The following is a 23,547-nucleotide window of genomic DNA, read 5'->3' as shown; positions in this document are numbered from 1 at the left end:
TGACAGAAATTTCAGGGGTGAAAATTGACAAGCAGTTGTGGCACATGTACTACTGCTCCTGCTCAAAGACCACAAATTTAGATGAAAAATGCTCTTGGAAAACGTGAGTACTAGGATTAAAACAGTAGATAATACAGTTGCTTCTGATTTACTTTATCAGTTCCTCTATCTTAACCGTTATTTTACAAGAATAGCAGCTAGGAAAACCAATCTTATCCATTGAGCAATTATTTTAAAGTAGAGTGTTTTATCAGAAAATGACTTTGTTCAGCACCTTCTCCCTCCAACATTCATTTGAGTTCAAATGTAGGTATGTGTCACTGTAGAGGTCAGAGGATCCGCCACAATAAGAGCCCATGATTGGTTTTCCTACATAGAAAGGTTAATGTGCAAGAGAAAAAGCAGGATGAGAATCAGACTGTACTGCTCTAGTTTTCTTCATAGATTCAAGGATCATCTAGTCCAAGTGGATCTCTCTCTCTCTCTCTCTCTCTCTCTCTCTCTCTCTCTCTCACACACACACACACACACACACACTTTATTTCTCCATCCATCATCCTTCAACCAACTCCAGAGGTTGCCAACAGCAGAGGGCATCATAAGAGTATGTTTCAGCATGATAGTTTGCCTAATGTATAAGTACACCGACCAGGGATGGGAATTAGATCCAGCCAGCAGGCCAGATCTTTATCTCCTCCACACCCCCTTGAGCCTTGTTTGACAGGTGGGTAGGGCCACCCACCTGTCAGTCACATCACAATGATATCAGGTGGCCCATTTTTGCATAGCACTGTGCACAGAAGCCCCGACAATCAGATCTTGCACAGTGCTGTGCAGCTTGCCAGCTGCAAAGATCATCTGACCGTTGGGGCTTGCACAACGCTGTACACCGAGGTCCTGATGGTCAACTGACTGTCAGCACTTGCATGGATTGGATGTTGCCCACGGATGAGAGAGACCAACCTTCTGGTTTAGTGTTGTGTTTTTGTTTTGGTGATAGCTACTCAATGTTTCTCCCACTTTTCCAAATAAATTTCTAAAATGAGTTTCTGGGCTGTACTGGTTTCTGATTTCTGTTTGTTTCCCCCCATGTTGTTTTGACCTTTGGGCTATGCTGCTGTTTTAAAGTGCCTTGGAGCACAGGAAGGATGATGGGCTGAAATTATCAGACTCTGAATTTGTCTGGACTCCCTCCTCCCCAGTAGATTACAGTGTGACAGTGGGAGTCCTACAGTCCTTGCCCTAGGTGACAATAAGTGCTGGCAGCTGAAAGAAAGAAGTAAGACAGCCCCATAGTGTAAGTGAGCTATTCTACTGGGTTGGTGCTGGAGTGGGAAGCTACAGGCTTTCACAGGATATATCTAATCCAAGGCTGGCAATTTATCCAATGGAGCATTTGGAGTCCTGAAAATGTAGTACAGTTATTTTTAAGAACAAGCTACTGGAAAACTAGAAGGCTAGACTTTAGTTGTTTCCAAATGGTGTATTCCATCAGTTGCCTGAACTGAAACTCATCGTTTCGGAAACTGGGCTTGGTGACTCAGTGTGGGTGGCTTCTTGCCTTGTGTGAGTCAAATCTGAACCTGTTCCACTGCATAGTTTCAGCTGAGCAGATGGATGTCTGTGTGACAAATTAGTCCAGGGTTGTAATTATTTCTGTTGATTAAATGTTCAGTGTTCCCCTTCCTAGGGCATAAGTAAACATGATTGGCAGCACTGATCAAATTGTTATTGCATGCATTTAAACATGGTCTGTTTTCAATCGGGGTATTATTCTTCACCAGTTTGGTCTCCTAACATTTACCTTTAGTGCATTATGCATACCTTGGTATTTCCATGTTTTCTCCTATAGTAGCACTACAGAAGCCACATCTATCATCTAGTATACAATATAATTTAATTAACATTTATAATGCACTTCCTTGTTCCTTTCAGTCGCTCTTCATAGAAATCATGCTCCCCGGCCCCAGTACAAAAACATTCTCAGGAACAAAGACATTTGATCATTTTTTTAAAAATAACATTTTATAAAATTAAAATAAGGTATTCTTCTCTGGATTCATTTCTGGATGCCTTATTTAAAAAGTACTTTATCTTTAGTTCTGAAAATTATACCCTCCATTCCTCATGCTGTCTGTTCTGCTTCTCTGTATGTGTTGTCAGAAGAAGCCCAGGGTTTTTATATTTGTTTTTCTCTCTCTGGAAAGGAGAGAAAACCACTGCCTCGTAAGAAGCAAACTGCAAGAAGTTCCAGGTTTCCTGTCAAGTAAACAAATGTAAGCTTTGTTTCCTCATAGCTCACATTGGCCTTAAAGTGTGACTCAGTTTTAGGCTTGGCCTCCCAGACTTAGTGAGCTCAGCACTTCCAAGGAAGTGGGAGGACTCCTCTTGCTGCTCTTGAACGCTTACTATAATCTCTAGAAAGGCAGCTTTACTTCACAATGGGAGAAGAGGTATGTCTTTCTTATTTTTTAAAAAGCTCTTCTTCGTTTATTTCTGCAACTGTATTCTAAGTCGTGTAATGTAGAGCACAGATGTTTGGCAACAAGAGCCTTTGCCTGTATCATGGCTTAAAAATGATGTGTTAGAAGTGAGAGACTTTTCACTGAAAGCAGCTCCATCTGTGTTTGTGAAGTAATAAGTAACATATTAAAATAAGTGGCTCCTCTACAGAGGCAGAACTTGTCCTGGAACTCTCTGGCTGCCTCTTCTCCCCCCCCCCCCTTTGATCAGTAAATGTACACAGATGTTTTATGATATTCTCATTTTAGTGTGATTTTTTTAAAACTGTCTTTAATAGTGTTATTCAGTTAACTTGTACTGTCTCTATGGAAGGCATAGAGTTTCATGTGCTTACAGTGGTACCTCGGGTTAAGTACTTAATGTATTCCGAAGGTCCATTCTTAATCTGAAACTGTTCTTAACCTGAAGCACCACTTTAGCTAATGGGGTCTCCCGCTGCTGCCGCTGCGCCACCAGAGCACGATTTCTGTTCTCATCCTGAAGCAAAGTTCTTAACCCGAGGTACTATTTCTGGATTAGCGGAGTCTGTACCCTGAAGCGTATGTAACTCGAGGTACCACTGTATTTCATTATTTAAAAGGAAAGAAAAAGAAAGGATAGGGAAGCAGGTCCACTTCCAAAATAATGTATTTGTTCCTGTTATTTGTTCTTCCAGAAAAAGATTATTATTTCTGGTTAAAATATCATCACTATTTTGGTTAAAATATCATCACTTATTAGACTTACATCTGAAACCCAGTTTGATAAATGCCATTTTTAAGATGTTGAGAGTTTGTGTAATTATACAAAACAGTTGCCTTGAGTTACAAACTTTATTATTTGCCAACTTTGTAATATATTTATGTATCTATACATTTCTAATCTCGTATTTTTGAAAAGCAGTTGTCTGTCACTTCTGTTTAAACATGGAATGAAGCTACATAGCTTCTTAAATAAATGTATCAACTTTGCATATGCCGTGGGTCTTCCTGTAGATAAGGGAACAATAGAGAACAAGAAAGAGTTAGATGGAAGGACAGTATTTTCATAGCTCGCTGAAATGTCTGTGATATTTTTAGACGTACCGTATTTTTCGCTCTATAAGACGTGCTTCCCCCTCCTAAAAAGTAAGGGGAAATGTGTGTGCGTCTTATGGAGCGAAAAATGCAGGCTGCGCAGCTTTTGCTGAAGCCAGGAGAGCAAGAGGGATTGGTGCGCACTGATCCCTATTGCTCTCCTGGCTTCAGCGATAGCCTCCTGAAGTCTCCTGAGCAGAGTGGGAGTGCAGCTTTCCCCTCTCTGTGCAGCGCCCCTTCATCAAAGTGGCAGGAGATGCGGAGCCCCTTCCATTTCTCCTCCCGCTTTGCTGGAGAGGCGCTGAGCAGAGAGGGAGAGAGCTGTGCAGCGCCCCTTCAACGAAGTGGGAGAAGAAATGGAGAGGGGGAGCTGCGCAGTGCCTCTTCAGTGCTGAAGAGGTTCAGCGCAGAGAGGGAAAGCTGCACAGCGTCCCTTCAGCGAAGCGGGAGGAGAAACGGAGCCCCTTCCGTTTCTCCTCCCGCTTTGCTGGAGAGGCGCTGAGCAGAGAGGGAGAGAACTTTTTTTTTCTTGTTCTCCTCTAGAACTAGTTGCATCTTATGGTCAGGTGCGTCTTATAGAGCGAACAATACGGTATTTTGAAATGCAACTCAACATATGCTCAGTGCTACTTTATCGAAGTAAACACTGCTAATTTGTAACAACAACAACAACAACACAAACAGACACAATTCACCTGGAACTACTCCTTCTACAGGCAAGCTCTGTTAAAATGAAGAGTGTGCCTATCTATGCCTTTCCCATCTTGCTTCATTTAAAAGAGGTCTGTGCAAAAGGTTCCTGGTGGATTGTGTTCAGAAACATTGAGTTGAGGTCTTCATTCTCACCGCACTAATAATGTTGGAAAAGTGGAGCAATCGTAATAACATCCATTGAGGTTTCAACTTGGACCTGCTCAAATGAAACTCTGTACAGTGGTACCTCGGGTTACATACCCTTCAGGTTACATACGCTTCAGGTTACAGAGTCTGCTAACCCAGAAATAGTACCTCGGGTTAAGAACTTTGCTTCAGGATGAGAACAGAAATTGTGCACTGGCAGCGCAGCGGCAGCAGGAGGCCCCATTAACTAAAGTGGTACTTCAGGTTAAGGACAGTTTCAGGTTAAGAACGGACCTCCAGAATGAATTAAGTACTTAACCCAAGGTACCACTGTAATTGTTGTGGTACAGTTTTCTGGACTTCTACTGCAGCAATATGGCTATACAATGAAGATCCCAGTCCTTACACACAAGCCCAATTGCTCCCTTGTCATCCTCTTCGTAGACATGCTGTAGAGGAATATTAAGATAACTTCATAGACATCTGAAGTTCATATTGCACATTTCAGAGCAGCTGACAGATTCTCAGCAGTTCCTACTCCTTTTCATAGCCAATGGAAGAAGCTAACTCTTGGATGAGTCTGGAAAATGTGTGGGCTGCCTGTTTCCTTTTTCACTGTTCATTAATGTTACAAATTCACACAGATGTTATTTTATTTTATATATAAAAAACCTCAAGCATGTGCATGCAGACATACACAAATCCCACAGGCAAGGAGTGATGCAGAGAGGAGGAAACTGTATTGGAGGTGGGCAGGGAAGATGGGAGCATATTACCCCAGGGGAAAAGCAGAACCAGAGGAAAGGGGAAATAGAGAAGTAAGCAGATGGAAGAGAAGGAATGAATGAGTGTGTGTATGTTTGAGTGCAAACTTCATACCCTTTGAAGGCATATTCAACACAGTGTATGGTTGACATGAATAGGTTTAGGCAGAAAAGTGTTCTGATTCTAAACTCTTAAGTGGAATCAATCCACTTCAATTTCAGTAGAATTTATTTTCAATGAAACATGCTGCGGGTCACTGTATTAGTGCATGAAATAGCATTTTGGAAATATTATTGGACCAAGGGTCACCACTGAATACCACTTAGAGAGAAAAATAGGCCATTGATACATTGGATGTGCTGCATAGCTGCTGTTGAATTTTTAGATTTGAAGTTGTTCCTGACCTTTCATGATTTTTAATGGATTTTTGAAGTGTTGTTTTGCTGTTTTGAAGTTTCTATTTGATATTTTATTGTATTTCTGTTCAGTTGTATAATCCGAGGTTCATTCAATTTTAAATAGCAGAGTTGTATTATATTATCTACTTTTTTTTGGATTGCCATCTCTCCATACTTCACCCACCACAGGCTTATTTTTACCACAGTCACTTTGGATGATTGCTACTAGATCCATTTTAGTCAAGTTTCAAGACTGGTCTTAGAAAAGAAATTGGTTTTGCCATTTTGGTAGATTTCCTTTGGCAGTAGATAAACTGGGAGACCATGCTAATTTTACTGGATTCTGGTACCATCAGTCATGGGCTATGTGGCAAGTTTGGGGGAAAGATACAGTTATTGCTCTGCAGTGGTTCCATTGCTACATGACATGCAAATTTCAGAACCTAGTTTTAGAAGCCTCCTGTTCTGACCCATAAGCGTTACCTTGTGGAGTTCCACAGGGTACTTACCGTGTGTCCTGTAACTAATGGAGCTTGTTGTTTCAGAGCCTTCAGTATCCTGATGACATTCTATTATCTATCATTTTCTTCAAATCCCATTGAGAGTGCAGTCCCTGAATTGTTGCCTTGAATCAGTGGCATGCTGCATTGAGTTGTTGTTAGCATCCATTTGTCTGGAGAGAGACAAATACACCTCTGGGGGTGAAGTCAAACTGCTGTGTTTGCAGCACTGAGGTTACCTCCTCAGGGTGCAAGTCTGGGCAGTGTGTTTGGAGGTCTTGGGCTGCCCAGCTGACAAGACACCTCCTCTGCCTCACTGATGCAAGGGAAAGCAGAGCAATGTATTTGGCACCAGTTTGGCTGTAGGAGTTGTCAGAATGAGATGTGCAAGGCACCATCCAACTTAGGGACTCCACTCCGGAAATGGGTAGGGTTTACTCCTTAGCCTTTTCTTCTACCCAAATATATCCTGCAAGGCAGCAGAGGTTTAGGATCAGAGATTTCCTTCTCCTAGATGGGCTACCTTCCCAGGTTGATGAGCCCCATCTGCCCTTCGCTTCCCTCTGCTGCACATGCAAAAACAGCCATCTTGACTGTTGGACCCACTACTGGTCTCGTCTGCTCAATCCAAAAGAGACTTTATTCGTATGCACGGGAAGTCCATTACTGAGGGTTTGAGACCCATTGGCTACCCTCACCTGGTTTAGCTGGTCAGTCAAAGCCATTTCCCGGGGTGTTGCAGAGGCTGTTGCATGCTGACAGCTTCTAGGAGCCACAGGCAAGAGCTGAGTGCAGAGTGAGGACCAAGAAGAAGAAGAATGTGCAATATCCCAGAAGAAGCACAATGCGTCCCTCAACAGAAGTACTACCCCTCGCCTAACACCCTATACACCCCTGTGCTTCAGCCAAGTTAGAAGTTATGACAGTAGGTGAGATAATGAACCATACACTACTTCCATTCACATAGCAACACTTTTTTCTCATGTTCCTTTCACACTGCAGCACCTGTTGTGCTATGGAACTATGGAATTTTGATCAATACATCAGCATGTTGCACAAAATTTCATTCACCACCTGCAGGAGTGGTGTGACACAACTATGAACATCATTGTTACTACTCCACCATTTCCGCCCAAGCATGCTTGTGTTCCCTCAAGGTTCAACCATGAAAATGGCAGGAAATAACTGTAACTTCCATTATGTTCCAATAGTTTTCTGGAAGTGGTTTTTTTCATTGTGTGGAAGCTCAAATATAATGTGGAAAGTAACAGGAAATCGTTGGAGAAACAGAGCAAACCGCCATGTGAATGAAGGCTCAGTTTCCTCTGCTTGCTGAATACCATGTGACTGTGTCATAGGAGTTACATGTGGGTTTGGAGGGATATTACTTGAAAATATACTTCTCTGCGCATGGATGGATGAGCAGCCCCTGGAGCAGCCCCTGGAGCAACAATAGCTTTTGCTGTCTGTGCTAGCAAATGCAAGATGCTTCTTTAACCACCTTTAAGCCTTCTTTAAAATAAAAAAAAGTCAGTGCATTATAGGATCTTATAACTGAAAGTTTGCGGAGCAAGTAAGATGACAGTAAATATTTTGGGAGGATTACCTGTAGCTCTTTACTACTTCTTGTAGTCTTCTATGGGCTCACCAAAAAGAGAAGTTAGATTAGCAACGAGTAGCATTAGTAACATGCTTAAGGCACTTCTCTGCTGTATTAGTGTTGTCAGATTTTCAGTTCTGCAGATTTCCTCCCACGTTGTGCAGGCTTCCAAATGTTATGAAATGTGACTCCAAGCAACAAAGCATGCACGTGCACAAGCAAAATCCCCAGGTGTGTTGTTGTGGCATATGCTATGTGTGTGAAGGAAGACATCCCACGGCTCAGTTATACATTTTCCTTAGAAAAATGCCCGTTTTGATGTGAATGTGTCAGGCATGTGAATAATAGGCGTGACTGTTGATGCAACAACTAGTTTGACAGTAAGATTCTAGTTCTGCTTGTTTCTGTACACCTCTGTAAACAAAAAGCTAGGCAATATCTCTGAAACTCCAGTGATGTGTAATTTGCAAAATGATGTAGGTTTAATTAGAATGGTTATTATTGGGTGTTGACAGTTTGCAGCATATTCCATATTTTTTGCATCAGTTTAGCAAATCCAAGCAATCCAAGAGCTTTTGATTTATGTTTTATTTATTTCATTTAATTTTCTGATCTTTTTGGTTTTGCTTCTTTATCAGGGAGCAATGGAGAGTGTAATGTACTGACTGGGCTTCTCCTTTTCTTCCTTTAACTTTGTGTCATTGGCATTCTTATTCGTCTGTGTTTTTAATAAGATTTGCTCTGCTTGTTCTGACGGCATCTGCTCTACCTAAATTGCTGCTGTCCCCTTCCTGCATCCCACATCATCTGGATAGATAAATCTCAGTAAAACCTCCTGAGTGGAAGAAGCTTACATTTCTTAACCATAAGCAATAATTGAGAGATTAGCAAACTAAAACAGACAAGAGGATGATGGTTATAATTTTTAACATACCGCTTATATGCCAAAATGGATTTTGAGACTATCACTCTTGTACATAATTTTGGAACAAGACAGACCAACTTTTTTCTAATATAAGAGAAAAGGATTTGTTGCAGTTGTTATAGAAAACCCCTGTGTGAAATGCTTCACTCACGAAATGAAGTTACAAGGAACCAGGCAGAGGGCCTTCTTGGTTGTGGCACCCACCCTGTGGATGGGATGAGCGTGGGCAATTGTTGGGGTGAGCAAGATTGTTCTCCACACTCGCCCCAGCCGTCACCTGGCTCCAGCAGTGGCAGGGCAGGGCATGGTGGCTCCCTCAATATGGGGGGGTTGTGCTTGTTGTAATTGCAGACTCCTGTACACAGCGGAAGGATGAGCAGTACATGCCACATGCTTAACTTTACTTTATTTACACTTCAATGCTGAGAGATTACAAGCAGGCATCTTGCCTCTGCGAGAGCAGAGAGAGCAACTCACTCTCCTCGGAAACAAAGAACACCGAGAGAACAGTGAAAAACAGGAAACCAGTGTACGTCACATCCAGTCTCCCATTCCCGTGGGAAACCCAACAGTTCTCTGACTGTGGAATGCAAAACATTGTCCCGTGACAAGCACTTCGCTGCACAGTGAAGGAAGCAGAAACCAACAGTGCTGTCCCTTGCCAAAAAATATTGGGGGAGCTGAAGCCCCCTCCGCCCAATATACCTGGCACCACTGGGTGCTGTAATTCACTATGGTGACCACAGGGGGAGTAACTCTCTGGTGGACATGGGTACCTTTGCTCCACACAACGGGAAGTCAGTTGCGCAGATTTCATTGTCTATGCTAGTTCTACAGTGGTTCATTAGCAAAGTGTAGTGGGAACAACATATGAGGACCAAAGCACCCTCTTTGTGCGTAAAGTGCATTCAATACTCTCTGCCTGAGAGCAGACTTCCACAACTGCTGCTTCTAACATTTTCTCCCAAAGCATATAGTTTCTTGTATATTTGTTTGAACAATGCAAACATGGCTGGAAGTCTAAATTTGACAGATTCTCAATATGGTTTGGAAGTTTGATTGATAATTGATTCTCATTGTTCTTATATTCTGTATCTAACCTATACTAAATGAAGTTAGTTTGGGGCTGGGTTAATTCAGTGGACTCAATATATGTCAGTTCACTGCCAATTGTCGACCCGTCATGTGTGCAGCATCTGCTAGTCATATGATTAAGCTTTGTGTACTGCATACTTACATTTTAAGTTGCGTTGAAAAAGCTTACATATTGTGATTTGTCAGTGGACACTGTGAGAGCAGGATGCTGGCCAGATTCCTCTTATGAGTGCACATGACTAGCTGAGAACAGAGAACTGCTCAACCTAGGCATTAATTTCAAGCCTCTGACACAGGCCTGATGGTTGTGTTCACTGCTCTCAAAGTACAATTTGATTTAATGTAGACTACAGTATATATGTCAGAAAACAACTGTTGTTGATTTAGGACTGGTACTCCCAGAAATTTCAGAGACTAACTAGATTTGATGTGAGCAAGAAATAAGTAGACAGATGCAAATCACTGCACCCCAATTTCATTAAAGTTCTAGAGACAAATGATTAAAATACAATATTGGCCAAAGGGTATTATTTGCCATTTCTTCATTAGGTTAGTAGTACAGTGGGTACATACTGAGTAGTACCTCAGGTTACATACGCTTCAGGTTATATACACTTCAGGTTCCAGACTCCGCTAACCCAGAAATAGTGCTTCAGGTTAAGCACTTTGCTTCAGGATGAGAACAGAAATCGTGCTCCGGTGGCGCGGCAGCAGCAGGAGGCCCCATTAGCTAAAGTGGTGCTTCAGGTTAAGAACAGTTTCAGGTTAAGAAAGGACCTCTGGAACGAATTAAGTACTTAACCCAAGGTATCACTGTATTTCAATCTAATGCATAAAGGTTCTGATGCTCTCTTCTGTGCTATTTTCATCAATGAGGAATGTACACAGAATAAAATATAGTACAAGGGCCTCTCTCTTTCCAGAATAACTGGTAAACAGCTAACTAAAACAGGATTATAGGATTTCTGAATGAGACACCTGCCATACCTTTCCTTCTAGCTACTGTACTGCATAGTTTATCCCAGCTCCTCTCACTCTATAAATTAGTGTTTAGTATTATACTTAGCAACATGTAATTTGGAAGTCTGTGCTCAGATCACTTCAACAACATTGGATATTTTTATCCAGGCAGCAAAAGAAAATATATCACTTGGTTGAATAGCTATCTTAAAAAAAGAAGTAGTAGGCAGAGGAAAGAATGGTAACCAGTTTTCTTCCATTATTTAAAGTATTCCCAAACATCTGGAGGGCCAGAGTTTGCCTATGCCTGCTGTAAGGTATAGAAAACCCCACAGCAAATCCAACTTTGCTTTCAAACATCTGCTATTAGGCTTAACTACAACACTTCACATTTCTTGTATTTCATAGATTTCTTTTTCTCAAAATCTTGTGATATCTTCTTATTTCTTTGCCACTGGATCATCTAGGTCCTAGATTCTAAGATGATTAAATTCTAGTAGCTATTCTAAAGGGTAGTTGTACATTACAATAATTTGCTCCAGGGGCCATGAGCCTCAACCAGCATGGCCAGCAGTCTGCGATGATGAGAGTTGTCATCTACAACATCTGGAGAACCCCTGGTAGCCCATCTCATGTAGGCAAAAGTTATGGATGTCGCCCTCTATGGAATGACATTGTGAATAGAGTCTTCTCTGTAGGGGTGTCCTTACTGTGTCATTTCCCCCCTCCTAGAGGCATAGATGGTTAGGGCAGTGTTTCCCAACCTTGTGCCTCCAGCTGTTTTTGGACTACAGTTCCCATCATCCCTTGCCACTGGTCTTGCTAGTCAGGGATGATGGGAGCTGTAGTTCAAAAACAGCTGGAGGCACAAGGTTGGGAAACACTGGGTTAGGGCATTACTGGGGTCTCAAGGTGTTGGAGGAATTTAATTTAATCTGTGCTGCCTAAGGTCTTATGGTTTCCATTAACTGCTTTCAATTTGACTTTTAAATAACTGGTTTTAATTTTAGCTACATTTCACCATTTTATTGTGTATAATGCGCTTTATACTATGTTGAAAATGCCCTGTGATTACTATGTAATGTAGGGTATTTTGTAAATAAATAGATAAAATATTTCTGTCTAGCTAAGGTTAAATAATGTGCAGCACAGTTAAAGAACATAAATCAAGTTAAACTATAGCAGCAGCTCTTCTTTCCCCCTCTGTATACTCTATATTGCTACTGGGATAACCAGTGAGCCACTTCTGATGAACTTGCCAACTGCATTTGGTGAGAGAGTGGGACTGCAGCTGGTCAGACCATAAACCACAACCACCTGTTTCATTGGACATCCATGTGTGGGCAACTCGTTCACGTAAGCCCTACATGCTAAAAATATAAAACACGTAAGTCTAAATGGACAGATGATACCTAGACTTTATGTGGAATCTGAATCATATTTTTGAAGAGCTGTGAGATAGGTTTCCTCAGGCTCCCCTGTTCCATATAGCTGATACATTCATCAGAACAGGCCAAATAATAATAAATAACAAATAATAATGAAAAATCTGTTTTAAGCATCTTGAGATGTGATAATGTTGTGGAGTAGAACGTGCAAATTTCATGTGTTCTTCTTTTCCTCACTCTTCTTGTCTAAAATAGAACTTTCATATCTCCACATTTGAGGTGGGAATTTGAAAGTTCTAATTTGGAAAAAGACAGAGGGCATAAACAGGAAGCAGGATACCATTGTGCTTCCTACATTTTCCACATAATTATCATGTTCGAAACAGAGTGTGATGTAAAGAGTATAATTTTTAGTCTTAGAATCCCTGAATAAAATACGTGCAAATAAGAAGCTAGGAGTTGATATTGAAGTCTAGAACATGTAGATACCCTGTTACTTGGTATAACACACCACAAGCTTACACCAAGATTAATATGGGTGTTGTTTGCAGTAATCCTGTCCAAATCATATTATAGTGCACACAGCTTCCTTTTGCATTCTTCTGTGCCCCACCCCATTTAATCTTAGAGTTCTTTGCATAGTTTTAAAATTACCATGCCATTGTGTTGGCTTAATTTATGATGTGTTTGAAGCCATTATTGAACACGGGAAAAGTAACTTTTGATTTCCATAATCATTGAGGCCTACCAGTGTAAATTTTGTGTGACTTTTCATTGTGATATAAAATGGGAGGATAAAAGATCTCAAAGAGCCCTCAGCCAGAAATCTCCCCTAATTTCACCTTTATTTGTATTTGTTTCTTTCTTAAGCCTGATGATAGTGAAAGGTTCAAATTCAGACACCTGAGATGAGAGGTGCTTGGTGTGTTGTGTTTTGAAATGCTTCCGAGAATGGCAAGGACTTGTAAAGAACCACAGCATTCATGTGTCCTCTGTGTAACATCAGAGGGCAATAGTGTTGGTTGCAAAAATAGTACTCTGTATTTTATGAGATGTCAGAAACATAATGTGGCGGAGATGAAATGAGGGGCATTCTGTTAAGTGGGGCTCTTAATCTGGAGTAAGAACCAATACTTCAAACAAAAGACACATTAAAAAAAAACATCTGGCAACCCTTCTGGCAGATGACATCAGTATAAAAACAAATGGACTTAATTGGCAGGATCACCTCTTTGCCCCTTCAAGCATAAATCAACTATTTCGCTTTTCATACAAACAGCCTGCCAGAAGACAATTTGCTCCCTTGCCACCATGCGTTCTTTTATGCAACCATTTTAGCTAATTAATTAAATTAGTTCATCAGACAGATTTGCCCGACACCCTCATAAATTTTGGATTATCTCATTTGAGATCCTCTGCTTCTGCCTAATGAATTCTGAAAAATGTTCTTCCACAACTAAAATCTGGGCTATGTGTGTTTAGATGATAGTGTAAAAGAAAAAAAAAAGGGGGAGGAGAAGGTAGACCTCTGCAAGCGAATAACTCTGTTTTGGTCTTTTATATAGCATTTTGTTCCTCTGCTGTTTATTTTATTTTCAGGAAAGGTCAATGTCTTGTCAATTCTCAAGAAGGTGAGCTGCTCCAAAGCTCAGTGTCCTGCTTAGCCTCACTTGCCTATAGATATAAAAGTCAATAATCCTATCTCAAATTGTTCAACTGAAGTTGCTACTTTGAATACCAGAACTTCATTGGTAGTTATTGCATCTGACCAAATGCTGCTCACATCACTGGGTTCCATATACCAATTAATGTATGCAGTGTTGTTTCTTTTGGGTGTAGCTATTTGACAACTTATATCCGCAGCTTTTTACTCCCAAGTGAAACATTTTGGAATGATTGGAAGTATTTAATAGTCAATTATTACTGCATACCATGTACAAGTGCTTGTGATGGGATATTCACTTGTCAGCAGAGCTTTGATATTTCATATGATTACAGGGATTCAAATTCATTGGCGCAGAATGGGATGTAATTATAAGGTCACAAGGGGGCAGTTAACTAAACAATTACATTTCTTAAAGGAATTCTGGCAGGTAAGGCCTGAGGGAATAACATCAATAATTAATTATTATTTTTTTTAAAAGGATTGAACAATGACATGAATTGTGACGTTATGTTCATTACTTTCTTGCTGAGTTTTTGGTGAGATAGAATAAAATAAAGAGGAGGAGTTTATATGTTTACAGACAGTTGGAAAAAGAATACCCACAGCCACAGCAGTTCAGGAGCCAGCAAAAATAGAAGTGGACAACAGGACAAAGGGTAGGTCTTGCTGCTGGGATACCCCTCCCTTCTCTTTGTGCTCAGAGCATCTAGGTGTCTGGGGAAATTTAGGGAACTTTCATCTCTTAGCAATTTCCTAATTTCAAAAATAATAAAGAAAATATGCCACAGGGCTTTGGGCTAAAGATGCTGAGAGAGAAGACATTTTGCTTTACAGATTTTAAAACCTGCATTGTTTTATATTATAACCTGATCCCTACCACCAAATATTGGATTAACTTGCACTTTAAATTCTTAGAGAAATCCAATTTGTTTTGTGTTTTCTCTCTCTTAAAATGTGCATTTTGCAGGTGTGTCTTGGGGAAATAAACACACACCTCTTACTTACTCTCTGTGTTTGAAAAACAGATGATAAAGTCTCCAAGAGGAAATAAAAATAGTAGGGTATTTCTAGCGCTATGAATAGTGCCTGAAACCTATAATTAAAAATGTTTGCTTACCTTTGCTTCATTGGATAGAAACTGACTTGTAATCTGGTGTCTAAATTATTGTCAGTTTTTCATACTTTACATACTTATCTACTTAGACAAGATTGTTGCTAATAGCTGCTGCCCCCTTTAAAAAAAAGACACTTTTGGAAATCACTGGTTTAATTATGTTACTTAAAATGTTGAATTACTAGTATTAGCAATTCTTTCTGGTGGTAACAAATCAAAGGAAGAGAGGAAATAGAACTGAAGTATAAGAATGATCATTAGTAAGATTCATGTGCACACATTTCCAAATAGAAATCATAGGGCATAAGCTTTACTGCTTATTTATTCTTGACATGCTCAGCTGACCACTATGGGGAATGGGAGATCTGCACTTGTCTCCCATATCTCCCATCCACTCATGTCCCTTTACTTGCTTAAAATATGCAGTACTCCTACATATCAAAAAAACCCTAATGCCTTCTCTTTTCTATAAATGTTATAATTTTTTTGTAACGGCATGTTTATGTTGAATTGTTATGTGTTTGTGTAGTAAAAACTATTAATTAAAAATGTTAATGGTGACCTCCCACTTGACTATGTGCATAGCAAGGCTCTGTTATTCCCCATGGGAAGTGGCTGCACCCAGCCTTAGTGTGAATGAGAAATGAGCACAGCCTTTCCAATTAAAGTATTTTAATGGAATGGTTCTGGCTACAATAATTTTATCAAATGACTGTTTCTACAGAAAAAATCATTATTTTTCTCTATCTGCTAAAGTGCTTCATACATTTTTAAAACCAGCTGCCTAGAAAAAATATTGGGAAATACGTTTGTTTCAAAATTACATGGGCATTTTGGTAGGACAGTATATTGAAATACACTGTTGTTGTTTTTCTTTCAGTAAAGGAATATTGCAAAGTTTTATTTTCATACGAAGCACAGAATGAAGATGAACTGACAATCAAAGAAGGCGATATTGTCACCCTTGTCAATAAGGTAATTGTAATTTTTCTGGGTTGTTTTTTTTTAAGTCATGTGTTTTCATATGAAAATGCAGTTGACACTTGATGATCTAATTGAGTGCTTGTGTATGACCATAAGGCAAAGTTTTTAGGCTGGTTATTCTTCAGAAGCATTATGTGCCACAGGTAAAACATTAATTGTGTCTTTCAAAAAGTCTCACAGTTTTCCTTCTGGTTTTCTGGTCCCCCTTTCCTTCCACTCTGCAGTTTTAATCTGAAATCTTAGGCGCAGTACTGCACCCAGAGCTCAGAAACTGCTCACGCTAATGAAATTCCCTCTCGCAAAACACGCCTGGAACAATGGGAGTTTCGAACACTGATTACTGTATAGAAAATTGTTATTGAGCACAGTTCTGACACACATACCCCAACAGTTTTCAGAGGGAGGAGGCATGTACCACAATAGAGATCATATTATTCTCACTTGATTTTCATTTAAAAGCTGCCTTCTCTGATGGCAGCTTCAGTAGCTGAGCTCTGACTGCCAAGCTTCCTCACCACAGTGTCCCAGAAATGTGTTGACACTAGCATGTCCCTGCTAACATAACCCCCAAGGCACTCTAGGAAGGAAACTTGACAATAGGAGTGTGGCTATGCTAGCATCAATCCCAGGGGGATCTGGGAAGAGAAGCATGGCAGCCAAGAGCCCTGGTGAGAGAGAAATAAAATGTATAGGAAGCCATAGCTGCTGCCGTGATATACATCCCTCCCCTCCTGAAATTGCTATTACGGGGAGCAGAAGGTCTATGTAAACTCGCCCTTCCAATTGAGCAAATCAGTGAGATGGGATTTGCTACAGCCCTACCACAAATTCTCCCCATCACTGATACATGCCAACTCACAATCACACAGAAATAAGTATGCTTTGATTTTTAAAATTATTGTTTTCATTATTATTAACATTTATTACCCGCCCTTCACCCCAAGGTCCCAGGGCAGGTCACAACAATTAAAACACAATATTTTAAACAACTTTTAAACAAAATTACAGAAATAAGGTGTGTCCTCAAGTGTCAAAAGTCAGGGCAAAGGGGTGCGTCTTCAGCATTCGCCGAAAGCTGTATAATGAAGGTGCCATACACACTTCTATGGGAAGGGAGTTCCATAATTCAGGGGGTGGGGCAGAAAATACCTTCTCCTAGGCTGCCACCCCCTGCACTTCTGAGGGCGGTGGAACAGCCGAGAGGGATTGTGTAATCCTTTATTGCAATAAAATGACAGAGTTTCAAATATTGCTTTGAAGTCACTAGTGTCCATTTGACACTCTTCAAGCCTTTTATTCCGGTATAATCTTCTATATCATGTGCAAGTTGTGTGGAGATAAGTGCCTGCTCTCAGAACTAGAAATGGCTTCTGCTGATGTTTTGAATCAAGAAAATAGAGGAAAACCTTTCCAAATAATTTAACTCATGATTGGTGGAGTTGGATTTTGAAACATTTAGGCATGGAAGTTATTCAGAGGAATAAGTATTTAAAGAATGGTTTCTGTAAATCAATATGAGAATTTTTCTCTCCTCATTAATAAGCACAATGTTGACACTTTATGTGCAAGAGTTGCTATTTTTGAGTATTTTCTGAGCACACATACAAAACATGTAACTACGTCTTTCTTTTTTCCAAGAGACTGAAAACTAGGTCAGTGAGCATAAGATAAGATCAAATGAAATGAAATCTTTCAGAAACTTGTTTAGAGGCTACTGAGCTGTTGCATGACAGGAAATAAGGTGGCTAAATTGAAAGGAAATCTATTATCTATTTCAACATGCAGTGCAGCACATTTGTATCCGAAACATGATAATGAAGTTCTGAGACATGGTTGTCACTTCCATATGACTGGGATCCAATGTCACGGTGATATATCTCCTGTTCAGGTTTCCTCACCTCCCTGCTCCTTTGTTCTTCAGTCAGTAAAAACTTTGCTAGTGGGTTCAAGGATCCACCAGAAACTAACCTCAACCATATTGTTTTCATTCCTACTGGCTCACCATATTTAATATGGAATATAGGTTGAGTTGGCAGACCAGATGTTGTTGGACTACAACTTCCATCAACTCTAGAAAGCATAGCCAGTGGTCAGGGAAGATGACAGTTGTAATCCGACAACATTGGGAGGGCCAAAGAACATGAAAATTTTTAACTAGTTAAATTAGCTGACATTTCAGTTGAACAGTTGTAGCTCATTTTCCCTGGACACGCTTCATTTGTTTTGGTTCTTGGCTTTATCGTATAATGTGGAATGAAAAAGCAAATATTAAAGATGACCTTTCCTTCTAACAAAAAGTGATTGTTTTTAAACTGTAAGTTATTTTGCAGTTCCTTCTACTAAGTAACATGCATATCAAGATTTTCAAATATGCTAACATATGAATTTAATCAAATTAAATGATAGGTTAGAAGTATTTGACTCACTGACATTCCATGTGTGTATGAGAGAGAGATAACAAAACAAAATGCAGTGGGTTTTAGTCCTTGCAACATTTATTTCCTTATACAGTGGTACCTCAGGTTACATACGCTTCAATTACAGACTCTGCTAACCCAGAAATAGTGCTTCAGGTTAAGAACTTTGCTTCAGGATGAGAACAGAAACTGTGCTCCGGCAGCGTGGCAGCAGCAGGGGGCCCCATTAGCTAAAGTGGTGCTTCAGGTTAAGAACAGTTTCAGGTTAAGTACGGACCTCCAGAACGAATTAAGTACTTAACCTGAGGTACCACTATATTCTGTTGATTTTTCTTTTCTTCAACACAGCAGTATCTAGAAATGAGAACTGAAGACAAGATACAATTATTTGTTAACAGTGAAAGCACTGTAATTAATCTAATCAGAGAGAGAAAAAACAAATAACTAAACAAAACTGAAGTTTAGCCATTAAATCCAAAAATTTAAACATGGAGAAGTGTCCTAAGAGACAAATGTGAAATGAGAGCTCTGTCAAAGTACACACTGTGCTTTCTTTCCAGTTAAGTGGGCTGTGTGTTACATGGTTCATGCACAGAGTCAGAGACTCTGGCATTTATGAGACAGTAAACTATTACATCTTTCATTTTCATATTCTAAGAGAAGCAAGGCAGGTAAGTAGGTAGAGTGGCTGCTCAAATTTTACATTATATGCACACTCTCACACTCCTGGCATCAATCTTGTGATAGATCATGATTATTAAACCAAGATTGCTGTTGTATTGCATATTTCCACAAATCAAACACTTCCCTTCAGGACACAGATACACATTTATTTATTAAGAAAAAATATTTGTTTATTCAGTACTGAGGATATAATGGAATAAATCAGGAATTGTTTAAAATAAGCTAATAATTTTTAAGTTGTAAGTTACAACCGCCCATCTGTTATTTTATTTTAATTTTAAATCTGTTTTCTCTGTTTAGTCTCACCAAATATAATTGTAAAATAATTAATTTCAAGCTGCAGTCCTACGTACATTTTCCTGGGAGTAAGCCACACTGAAGTCAGCAAGATTTACTTCTCAGTAAATCTCAGTGTTCTGTCAGCTATCTTCCAGGCTTTCTTAATCTCTTTTACAGAGCAACCATGACCCTAGATCTGTTGCCTGGAGGGTGTTAAAACAAGGCAGAGGTGTCTCCCCTCTGTCTGTAAAGAGCTCTGATGGTGGGAGGCATGGCCACAGCATGGAACTCTCTGGGTATTGATCTATCACAGGCACTATTTCCACCATTTACTGGTGTTAGGCCCTGAAATGGAGTGTTTTGGGGCATGGGTAGTCTTGTAAGGCATTATCTGAAGTTGCCGCATCCATTGTCTACATCAACCTCGACCATTGGTTTTTTGTGGGGGTGGGGGGAGAAAGAACAAGAGCAGGGGGTATAAGCAAAATGTATCACCTGTATATTATTATTATTATTATTATTATTATTATTATTATTATTATTATTATTATTATTCCACTTATCTGACTGAGTTGCCCCAGCCACTCTGGGCAGCTTTCAACAAATTGAAACATTAAGCACAGTAAAACATCAAAAACTAAAAACTTCCTTATTCAGGGCTGCTTTGTTTTCTCAGTGGTTGTAGTATATTACGGATTTGTATTTTAATTGTAACCCACTGATTACAGTGAAGAGGGGGTAATACATACATACGTACATACATACATACATACATACATACAGTAGCCAACTTAAATCTGACATTAATCTAATCCACAGCAAGAAAATTAAATAAATTTGTATCTAACAACGTGGTTTAAAAATACTTGCAATTTTCCTAAAGCACTTATTTATTAAAGTAGGCACACGTTGATATAATATATATTAAAAATTGATAAAATAGAATAGCTAAAATAAACAGAGTTTAACTTGTGGAGGAAGGTTACTTTTTCACCCTGCTTCCTTTCTTCTTTAGTTCAAAATCTCTGTTGTAATAATAGGTTATCTTACTACTGTAAATGAATGACTATCCATTTAATGTTAGGCTTCTAATAGATCTGTCACATTGCACAAAAGAATGACAGCAATCTGTTCATAATATGAACTATGAGAGCCTTTTGCAATGAGGAAAAATGCTTTAGTTTCCAGATGGGTAGCCATGCAAGTCTCAGGCAACAAAACAAGAGACTTGTGGCAGCCTTAAAAAGTGACAAATATATTATGACAGGCTTTCAGTGAGCTTTATAAAGTACATGAAGTGCTGTCCTGCATTGGAAGGGTGTGCACACAGACATACTGTACATACTAGGGGCTGTGCTCCTGCTCAATTCACTCACCAGTCCCTTCATCACAACCTGCCCCCGGGGACTGTCAAAACCATCGCTCCCTCCCTCCCCTTCCCTCTTTTATCTCCCCAGATATCTGTAACTTTCCTGGGCTGCCCTCTTTCTCACTCGTCTCAGTTGAACGCCCAAACACCTGGGATGACTGCCTGCTGGCCTAGGACACCTACCTGCTGGCCAGCAATACCTACCCATATGCTTACTCGCTGACCTGGGCCACCCGCCTGCTCACCGGAATATCCCTTCTCCTCAGTCTCTGAGGCTGCAAATGCCCAGCTGCTTTGAGAGCCCAGTTTGTCATCATGCTATACCTTGTCTTACCACCTGTCAGTAGCTACATGAACTGCAGCATAATGGCATCCCTACATTTTTATTATATGGGGTGTGTTGGAAGGAATTGTAAACAGAACTGTATCCCCTGTCAATAATATAAACATCCTGGCGGTTAACACATGGTAATTTGACAACAATCCACTGTGCCAATTCAGACCACAAGTGATAGCAGTGAATTTCTTGATGAATGCAGGACTTTTATGCTTCAGTATCTTTTTGAAGTTTCTTGGTTACACTATGACTGCCTTATGGTCAACTACAGAGTGTCCTGAGAAGTTTAACTGTTCCTTTGTTGGTTTTTGCATACTCTGTGCTGCTCTTTCTTATATCAAAATGGGGTCCATTAATTATTTACGAAGAGTCTAGTCTGTTCCCCCCCCTTACGTATAATGGCAGAAGGGCATTGTTGGCAAACAATGGTATATATCACTTTTGAAGTTGAACTTCTGATGTTGTGAATGATATTATTACATCCTGTAATAGTACTGCAGGAATAGACACGTGGCCAGAAGAACTGGAATCTGGGTCTAGCCCTTGTGTCTGTATCTCCCTTGTGTGGCCTATTGTTGTTGGTGAGTAGCTGTTTTAGCTTGAAGGGAGGCTATATGTAAGCAGGTATAGTGCTTCCACCCAGGGCCTGTGAGAAGGAAGTGTTGTTGTCCAGGATGGACTGTAGATCCTTGATGATACGTTTGAGTTGAGGCTCCCTTTAAAGATTCTCCCAGCTGTGTGAGAGCTGCTTATCTTTTGAGCTGATTACACATGCCTGGGCCTGGGCCTGCAGAAGCCATTGATTTGTGGGTGGGGTGGGTGTGTGGAAAAAAGCAACACATTTGGTCAACTCAGATCATTCTCCCGGTTGTGTGGGATTCCCCCACGGATAAGCTACTCCTACACAGCTTAGTTAAAGTCTAAAGGGCACCTTAGTCATATTGATATGCAGTATGTGCAAACATGTTATGTAGCTGTTTGTCTTTTCTGTTCATGAAACCTGCTTCTGCCTCTCAGTTTCTAATACTGTAGCATTCCACCCACTAGGTCTCTGTGGGTCATGTTTCCTTTTGTAGCTGAGGTTTTGAATTATCATATCAAAGTGATTACAAAGGGGGGGATTTACACTGCAAAAGTTGCCAAGAAGGTGGTTCTCGCAACCCCCACTGCTCTTTCAGACAGCCGCAGATTTTTGTAGGGGGAAAGAACCGGATTTATATTCTTGTTCTAGATAGATTTGCTGCATGTAAGGGAAAATGTGAAAGCTTTAAGGGATGCAAGAGTTATGGAGGACCATAGTTCACTGGTAGAGCTCGTGCTACATGTAGAGATGTCCCACAATGAACTCTAGTTAAAAGGAGATTTGGTAGCTCTGAGTGCTGCTGCCAGTTGAGAAAAGTCCACACTAGGCTGGACAAACCAGTGCTCTTGAATATAAGGCAGCTGCATATCTTCTTAAGGGTAGGGTGCATTTCTGCCAGGGTCTGACGGTTAGAATGTCACAATCAACAAACTTTCCACAAAAGGCAATAGGGGTTCGCACAATCCTGCAAACTGCTCTCTCTCCCTCTCTCTCTCTCAGACTTTAATGACAGTTGCAGTATATCCAATGCCCATTGGATCTATATCTGACATGGGGCAAATATTGCATTGAATGAATGTTGCATTATATAATTCCTTCCAGTACACTGTGTTTCTAAAATGAAACCAAAGGTAACTTTTAATATATAAACTGAAGATTCTTCCTTTTATAGTTAAATCCTTTGTCCACCTGTTTCTCATCTTATGCAGATCGTGAGCCACATTGGGATCGCAAACTGTTTTTATTTCTTTGCACAGTGCCAGACAGATGGCTGCATCTTTATAAATAATGATCATGGTGGTGATGCAGAAGAAAGTGTCATTCTGCTGTAGGCAGTTGCATATGCTATGCTTAAACAATTCTCCCTTTTTTGCCATTACTTTTTGCATATGTGTAAGTTTCACATGTACATATTTTCATGCAAGGGTCTGAATGTAACAGGAACATTCAGAAATCAGTGACGCTGAATATTCTGTGGCACTTGAGGAAATTCATTAGAACGAGTTATAAAGAGCATATGTTCAAACTGGCAAGTGTATACAAATCTTGTTCTCATGACCGCTTGACAGTCCCCTCCCAGTCCCCTAGATATGATTCAGGCAGCTCAGGGGGGTTAAAACTGAGTCTGACTCATGGGCATGCAGTCACTACAGCTGGAGTCTTCTGGTACCTCTCTTTCATCTCCCTGCATAGTATCCAGTTGTTTTAGTGCCCACACATGCAGCACAGTCACAAAAGCATGCCATATGTGAGCTGTGGTAGTAGCAAAGACTTAACCCAGTTAGACCCTGGGGGTCACTAGCAGTGGTTTTAATGGTGGCGGCAACCCAGCCTAGCCCATGACAGCCTATGTGAATGAAGTCTGCTAGGCTTTAGTATGGCGTTAATACTGCCACTTCTACTGCTTAGTGCCATGATGGGGGCATAAAGTGGGGTATAAGTATGTATGTATACGTGTGTGTATTTATAGACATAAACATGTATACATACACACGCACCACCTTGTTTTTAGAAATGCTTATTGTGTTACTGTGTTACATAAGGAGTCTTCATTTAAGCATAAAGA

At 40.2% G+C, this 23,547-nt stretch overlaps 1 protein-coding gene across 4 annotated transcripts in view; it reads left to right on the top strand.

Annotated features, from left to right (window-relative positions):
- Positions 1–23,547, top strand: part of SH3KBP1 (SH3 domain containing kinase binding protein 1) — a 139,761-nt gene that overhangs the window by 91,130 nt on the left and 25,084 nt on the right. For all 4 annotated transcript variants that reach the window (XM_081909203.1, XM_081909205.1, XM_081909204.1 and 1 more), the window contains 2 exons: positions 14,296–14,371; positions 15,710–15,804. In XM_081909203.1, coding sequence (XP_081765329.1) covers positions 14,296–14,371; positions 15,710–15,804 — 171 coding nt within the window. The remainder of the gene's footprint in view (positions 1–14,295; positions 14,372–15,709; positions 15,805–23,547) is intronic.

The sequence above is a fragment of the Podarcis melisellensis genome (genome assembly GCF_964234715.1).
Source record: "Podarcis melisellensis genome assembly, chromosome: 4".
NCBI classification, from domain to species: Eukaryota; Metazoa; Chordata; class Lepidosauria; order Squamata; family Lacertidae; genus Podarcis; species Podarcis melisellensis.
This window is presented reverse-complemented; position numbering and strand designations above follow the sequence as displayed.